Source organism: Manis javanica, chromosome 8 (genome assembly GCF_040802235.1).
Source record: "Manis javanica isolate MJ-LG chromosome 8, MJ_LKY, whole genome shotgun sequence".
Taxonomy (NCBI): domain Eukaryota; kingdom Metazoa; phylum Chordata; class Mammalia; order Pholidota; family Manidae; genus Manis; species Manis javanica.
In genome coordinates this window covers 118419319-118426768 of record NC_133163.1, presented here as the reverse complement: position 1 = coordinate 118426768, position 7450 = coordinate 118419319, and the positions used below count along the sequence as shown (strand labels likewise).

The following is a 7450-nucleotide window of genomic DNA, read 5'->3' as shown; positions in this document are numbered from 1 at the left end:
GCTCCCCATCTTCTCTGTCGCTCCCCCAGCCCCAGTGCTCTGAGCCGCGCCGAGGGTGTTAGCTGTCCTCCAGGAGGCCCGAGTAGGGACAGTGCGAACTGAGCTCGTTGTCCACGGGCGGTCGGGCCTTTCTATCTACGCTGCCCGCCAAGCAAGAGTTCCTCAGAGTTCTCGCAGGCAGCCGCCGCACATCAAAGATGCTGTTTATTTGGCTTTCAGAAAAGAAAGACGAATGAACAAAGAAGAAAAGCTGGAGGCCAGCGTGGAGGGTGGAGGGTGGGGGTGGGGGTGGGGAGAAGAGGGTAAGGAAAGGGACACCCTCCTTTTCCAGCAAAATTTTTAAGGTGGGAGGCAACTTTGGGAGCCACGATTTCATGGGTCCTGAATCTTGCGAAGTGAAAACGTTAAAGTGACAAAGTGATTGTTTGTTTTATACTAGCTAATTGGGCTGCTTTGCAGACCTAATGAGATTCGAGGGAGGAATCGTTCGCCCCCACTGCAGAATAAACTGATACATTACAACCAGCCACAGGTTTTGAGGACTGTACAGCTCGTCTTTTTTCTTTTGTTGTTACTCCTCTGTCCTCTCTTTCCCCCTCCCGCCAAATTATTATTTGCTAGTAGATCGTGGGAAAAAAAAGAAGCGGAAAAAAAAATTCTAGCAGCGCAGGACTATAATATATATCCATTTATTATATGTCTTTTGGTTAATTCCTGATCTGAGGAGCGCTGTTTTTCACTCCCATGCGAAAGTCACCAGCGGGTAGGGCCTGATTGCTACTTTTCATGCATAGTTTTAGACACAAGAGGGCATTGTGACGTCGCGCCCGGCGGCGCCCAGTCGCAGGCCGAGCCCAGTTGCCCCACGTGGGGACTCTGCACTCTCATTGGCCGGCGCCAGGCGAAGCTGCCACATTATTTTGTTACTTTTCAGTCCCTATTTGGAACTGCTCTCGCGGCAGTTCAGACCTCGTGCTCGTCCCCTTCGCTTGTCTGTGTGTGGTATCCGCAGGTCCGAGGCACTTTTTTGGAGGTGTGTGTGCGTATGTTTGTGTGTGTTTGTTGGGTGTGTGTGTTTGAGGGGTTTGTCGGGGCGCGGAGAGGGGAGCCGAGTCGAGAGGAAGGAAGGAAGCCGCAGAGCTCCCTGATCTTGGGCTGCGTCTCCCCTCCGGCGTTTTCCTGCCTGTGCGCTCCAAGGCGGCGGTGGCGGCGGCGCCGAGCGCTCCTCGCTGGGGACGCGGCACTCGAGCTGGGAGCAGCGGCGGACCCCTCTGCGGAGGCTTCCTGTGCCCACTGGAGTTAGGATGCCAGGGCGGTTGATTTGCACCTACTGAGCCCGGAGTTTCCTCCTCGGCCCTGGGAAGGGCTTGCAGCGGCGGCGGCGGCACTCGCAGACGGAACAGCAGGCTCTCCTCTCCGTGGGGGGGCGTCGGAGCGCCCGCGCCGGGCTCTCGCCCTCACCCTCCGGAGCTCCTGCGGCCCCTAGCCGCCACCCCGGTGCTTGCCTCCTTCCTCTTCTCGCCGAGAGCCGCCCCTGGGATCAGACCCGCGCGCCGCCGATGCTGGGGCAGTCCTGGAACGCCCCACTCCCGGCGCAACGCAGTGAGTGATCCGGAGGGGGCCCGCGCTCGCCCGCGGAGGGGCCCCCGGCCCCAGGACTCCGCGCCGGACCCGCCCGGGAGACGACGATGTCCGCGCGGTCCCAGGCTCTGACGCGCACCACGCAGCCGGGGGAAGGCGGCCGGCCGCAGCCCACCGAACCCTAGGCGCACAAAGCCCGCGCCCGCCGCCCGGCCTCGGCGCCCGCCGACGACTTTGCCGCCTGCTCCACGGCTCTTTGTCTCCACTTGGGGCGGGCGCCCGACTCTGGGATTTCGCTGCGAGAGCGGGCTGGGGGGGCCGGGGGCGAACTCTCGATTTCCCGGCCGCCCCCTGCTCGGGCTCGGCTCCCCCCTCCCCCGCACCTCCCCGGCCCGGGCTCTCGGCGCTTCCAAGCTCTCGGAATCACGACCTCTCCCTGCCATGTATCCGCAAGGCAGACATCCGGTGAGTAATTGTAACTCGGGTTATTTAAGCATATATCAAGGCAGGCTAAACGGGGCGGTTTATCTGGCACCTCCATTTTGCTTGTTGCTACCTTTATGCTGTGTGTGTCTGTGTGCGCGCGCGCCCACACAAAGGGGATGGCGAAGGGGGGCGCCGTTGAGAGAGGAGGTTAATTCCGCCCGAGTGGCGTGGGGGCTGCTGCTCGTTTTCGTGCATCTCCCCGCCCCCTCCTGAATTTCCCAACTCGCCCGGCGGGTCTCCCTTGTCGCGGTCTTTCTTGGGAATGGAAGCCCCTTCATGAAAGGGATGGGAGCCCCATGGCCAATAGGGAAGGATTGGGAGCCGAGAAACTTGCTGGGAAGGTTCTGGGCTGCGAGGGTGGTCTCCCTGGCTGGGCGGGGGTCGGGGGGAGAGCGGGGGAAGCCGCGGAGGGGCCCTGGCAGCGTGGAACCCTGTCTGATGCCTCCGCCCCCTCCCCCGTCTTGTCCTCGCTGGCTACAGGCTCCCCATCAACCCGGGCAGCCGGGATTTAAATTCACGGTGGCTGAGTCTTGTGACAGGATCAAAGACGAATTCCAGTTCTTGCAAGCTCAATATCACAGGTAAGACCCGGGGGGGCCGCCCCGGGGCTGGCAGGGAGGGGGCGTCGTCGCCTGGGCTTCTGCCACCTCCTCGCGGGGATGGAGGGGGCTCCCGACCCCGGGGCGGCGGGGCAGCCTGGGCCTCCGCCTTTTGTTTCCCCTTTCCGAGCGCGGCGCCTTAACCCTTTGCTACCCGCAGCCTCCCGGCTCTTCGTGCTGCCCGTGGGGCCCCGGCAGCCTCCCGGCCGCCCCATGCCGCCCGTGGGGCCCCCCAGGTTCTGGGGTCGCGAGCCAGCGACAGGGTTCCGCTCCCTCCTCCCATCCTCCCCAACCCCCCCCAGACCCTCCCGCCCCGGGCCCCCGTTAAGTCCACTTGCTCGGCCGCGGGAAGTTTCAAGTTGTTTCACTGTCCCTGCCGGGTGAGGGGACCCAATTCCCTTCCGCTCCGAGGCTGCGGGAAAATGGGGATACCCCTGGGGCGAGGGTGTCAGGGAAGTGGAAAAGGGGCTCTCAGAGGCCCTTGGGATGGGGCCTCGGGGGAGGCTGTGCGGGCTCCAGGCCTGAGCCTATGCCTCCTGCCCTTGCAGCCTCAAAGTGGAGTACGACAAGCTGGCGAACGAGAAGACAGAGATGCAGCGCCATTATGTGATGGTGAGCGGCGCCGGGCGGGCGGGAGGCGACCCGCAGGGGCCCGGGGAGACTGAAGCGGGTCCCTACCGCGGCCATCCAGGGCCGCCTTAGGCTCAGGAGTGATCCGAGGGTGCCCTCCGACCCTCACCAGCCCTCCTAACCTGGGGCAGAAAGAGAAACCCAAATCCAGCCAGGCCGGGTTTTTCTGCACCACCTTTGTGCCCCTCTAATTTGTGTTTTGAAGATTTCCTAAAGAGCCGCGTGCCCTGTTTTGGCTCCTAAGATAGGACTGGATCAGCCCGCAACAGGGTTGGATAAAAATCTCAGAGACCTCCTGGGAGTGTTTGGAAACTTTGCCGCTTTGCAGCTTTGGGATGTAGCCAGAGTGGGATATAAACCCTCTCCGCCTACCCCTTTGGTGCACAGGGGTTTTCTGAGAGTTGAGGAGCTTTTTAAAGCCCTCTGCCTCCACTCCTCTCCTTAGTGTGAGCCCCGAAATGAGAATTTTGTCAGCTCTGGCGCCGTAAGTAGCCTGTGTCCCCTTTCCCCAGTGTCTGTTCCAGGCAGTTTAAATCTCTCTTTGCTGAGAGGGCATGGAAGGCACTTGAGCGCGCCCCCTGCACTGCTTTCCATATAAGAGTCCTTCGACACACTGCTAAATAACTCTCAGAGGATGAGAGGGTCCCAGTGTGCACACAATTCCCTGTTGAACCCCAACCTTGTATAAACAGGATATATGGCACATGCGGTGCTTGTGGGAGGGAGGACTGAGCGCTTCGTACTGTATCTAATGTGCTATGGAGAACACCACTGGCCCATTGTCAGCTCTTAAAATCCTGTATAGCTGGCTTTGAGGTTTGTTTTAAACTACTGTAACAAATATATCATAAAAGTATGATTTGGCCAAAGCCGCCTTCCCAGGAGCTGATTTTGGAAAGTGAACAGATTTCTGTGTCATCTGCTAATGGCAGTTCTTTTTACTTTTAGTACTATGAGATGTCCTATGGCTTGAACATTGAAATGCACAAACAGGTGAGTGCTTTTCTCTTTAAAAATACATCTCATTTTTAAAACATATGATAATGGATTTCTTAGGGTCCTTACAGTTTGAAAATGAACCTAGTGCTTTCTGGTCCTCCTCTCTCCTTCAAGAATGAATGGATCCAGTCCTTGAAATGTAGGGTCTGAAGTTATGTTGATGTCTTGGACATGCTGAGCTTTTAACTTCCGAGCTTGTGAAATTAGTGCTGTTCTTGGATCTTGGAGAATAAAAGTACAAAGAAAAGCTGTACCTTCGCGATCTGCTTTATAAACTGAAAGCTAGAGGTGGCTGGCTGCTTTTATTTGTTGTAGTGCACAGTTCTCCAGAGGAAATGCAGGAGGATTTTGTGTGTGTTCATGCACATGCATGTGCAAAAATGTGATGTTCTGCCTTGATAAGATTAAACTTGAAGAGTCTTAAAAGCCAGGCTGAGCTGTCAAAATTTAAGGAAACAAGCTACTAACTGCTTAAAAATATAAGCTGGAATGAAATGCAACTCTAATGCCTTTAGGTTTACGAGGCAGCTTTCTCATCTCTATCTTAATTTGAAGGCAGCCTCATTCCCCATTTCCCAGAGGAGGGAGCTGAAGCTGAGAGGTGCGGTAACTTGCCCAGGGGCAGCCTAGCCAGGACTTTAGAGATGGCTGGGAGTGGAGCTCAGCTTTGAAATCCTGAAGTCAAACCAGTTTAGCTAGTGTGGTATTGTTTAATGGGTATGTAAACTACCTAGTATTGTCACTCTTCTAATAACAGTATACCTCAAACCGAGCAAATAAACATCCTTTATCTCGGGGCATATCAGTAACTAGTCCCGGGTGCTAAGGCTGGCCTGTGGGAGAGGCCTGTTTGTGTATTTGTGTTCCAAGGAGAGGCTGCCTGTAATTTGGCTTGGCCAGCGATTAGAATTGTCTTGGCTTGGCACATAGAAATGGCTCAGGCCGGTTGTTCTTTTTAACAATTGGTGTTCTTGAAATCTCAGAAGGGTGTTGACTCATTCTACCCTTTGGTGCCCATGACTTGAATGGATTTTCTGCTCTAAATTAACAGTCATTTAGAAGGCTTAAATTTTGCTCTTTCACGGGGCAGGGACCCAGGCCAGGTGACTCCGGGGATGACTGTAGATCCTGGCCTGCTCCAGTGGCTTCTCATAGAGCCTTTTGAATCTGTAGTTTCCTTTCCTGTCCTGGAGGCAGCCCCATTGTTGGGTGAATGACAGCCAGAAAGGGGCTGAGTATACTGAGCAGTGTGGGAAGCCAGCTTGTGACTTCCTGAAGGATTAGCTCTTTAGGAAGACACATGAAAGCTACCAGGTTTTTACTTCTTGACCCACAGAAATCATGAACAGACAGTGCTTTGTATGTAAAGATGTTTCTCCTCCGGAGAAAGAGACAGCTCCTGCCCAACTTGAGGCGGAACTGTCTGGGACTGACTCGTCCAATAAGAATGTAAGCTGTGGAACTGGGGTCTCAGGTGTTCAAGGACCTAGGGGTGTTGTGCAAGGTGCCACCTCTTCCCTTTCTCCACCCTCTTTTTTTTTTTTGTCTCAGCGTTTACTATCTTGGGTGTGTTTAAAGAGGGTAATTGCACCCAGGTTTAAAATTTATAGCAGCAGTTATTCTAAGAGCTTTGTAATTAAGGTGTAATACGTCGTTGCATGTTGAAGTCTGCATGGGTGGTGTTCCCTGTGTCTGTAAGTGGATGGTTCCTTGACACAAATACTCCACCTTAGCTGGCAGAGCCAAGCTGTTCGTGGAGTCCTGGGGACACTCGGAACCCAGAAAGAGTTAACCATCTTAACACACTGAGTGGTGGGGTTTGCACAAAGAGCAGCTGTGTGCATCTGGGGCTTCTGGCCCTTCCCCAAACAGGACTCTTAGGGGGACAATGCCTGAGGTTTGGCTCCGTGGTCTCATTTAATCCTCTCAGCTGCTAGAGGCAGATAGCTGGATTATTTGCCCTCTTACAGGTGGGGCAATTGAGGCTTCAGGAGGATTCCCCAACCTGTGCGTTTACCCTGCTGGCCACTCACCTTTGCCTTCCAGTCTCAGTTGCCATTTGCTTTCCAGCATGAATTTGTATGCTCTTCCGGGGTGCCTTTGTAGGGTTTATGGTAACCTCTGAGTTGGGTGAAATTGCCCTGTGGCTGTGTAGGAACAAAGAGGCAAGGAGGTGAAGAAACCCCGAGCTGAGAAATGCAACCCTGACCTAATGGGGCTGGCCACTCCCTGGGCTTGCGCGGGTTCTACAGAAGAAAACCCGGCCACTAATTGCAGTGTGGGTCTTGGGTGCATTTGGCGGATGGTGGTTAGGCCTGAGCAAACAAGTTTATCAGCTGACCTGTTTAGCGGTTGACTGGTGTTTTATCTGCACACACAATCAAGTGACTGGAGTGCTTGAATTATTCATGCAGTGTCCTGCCCTCTAGACTTGACTGTTCGTGTGATTACATCTGCCTGGAACAAACAGGCCGGATTCTTCATCTTTAAGCTCAGGGGTCGGGGTGGAGACTGTCTGTACTTTTAAATAATAGACGTTCTCCACAGCTAGTGCCTCGGGAAGAGTGGGGGTCCTCAGCCTGCTCACATACACACCCCACGTACACATCCTCACACATGCACACCCTCGCACCACCACCACCACATTTTTTTTTTAAACTCTTTGCTGGCTCTGTGGGAAATGCCTGTTAGTTAGGAACCTCAGGTTCTGCCAGAGTATTGACAGAGGTGCATTGAGCCCATTTTTATTTTACCAAGAGGTTAAACTTACTGTGGCTGGCTCCTGTCCTGGCTGTTTCTCTCTCCCTTTTTTTTCTTTTTTCCAAGCTGTCAAATTCCGGAGAGGTAATAAATGGTTTCTCTTTCTACTCCTCTGCTTCCCTCCCCAATTATGGCAAAGCAGAGATTATAGAATCACGGGCCCGGCCTGAGACTTCAAGAGTCACCCACCTGCACCGAGCCCCTGCTTCCAGGCAGAATGTCAGGGGCAGTGCCATGAGGCCAAGGAGGCGATGGTGGCTGACCAACTCATCCATTCCCGTCTTGTTCCTGCTGAGGCTCTCCACTGTTAGCCATGAATCACAAAGCCCGTGCAGACACTGGCCCTCCAGAACACCCGTTGTGCGTTGACTTTGAGGCATGATGCTATAAGCTTT

The 7450-nt window shown here is 54.6% G+C and overlaps 1 protein-coding gene across 16 annotated transcripts in view; it reads left to right on the top strand.

Moving 5' to 3' along the window:
• Positions 1–887: 887 nt before the first annotated feature.
• TLE3 (TLE family member 3, transcriptional corepressor) overlaps positions 888–7450 on the top strand; it is a 47589-nt gene continuing 41026 nt past the window's right edge. For 4 of the 16 annotated variants that reach the window (XM_037010068.2, XM_037010067.2, XM_073212090.1 and 1 more), the window contains exons 1-4: positions 888–2046; positions 2548–2648; positions 3215–3278; positions 4245–4289. In XM_037010068.2, coding sequence (XP_036865963.2) covers positions 2023–2046; positions 2548–2648; positions 3215–3278; positions 4245–4289 — 234 coding nt within the window. In that variant the 5' untranslated portion in view covers positions 888–2022. Of the gene's footprint in view, positions 2047–2490; positions 2649–3214; positions 3279–4244; positions 4290–7450 lie in introns of those variants that run through there. The other 12 variants (XM_073212092.1, XM_037010074.2, XM_037010071.2 and 9 more) reach the window with 7 other exon arrangements.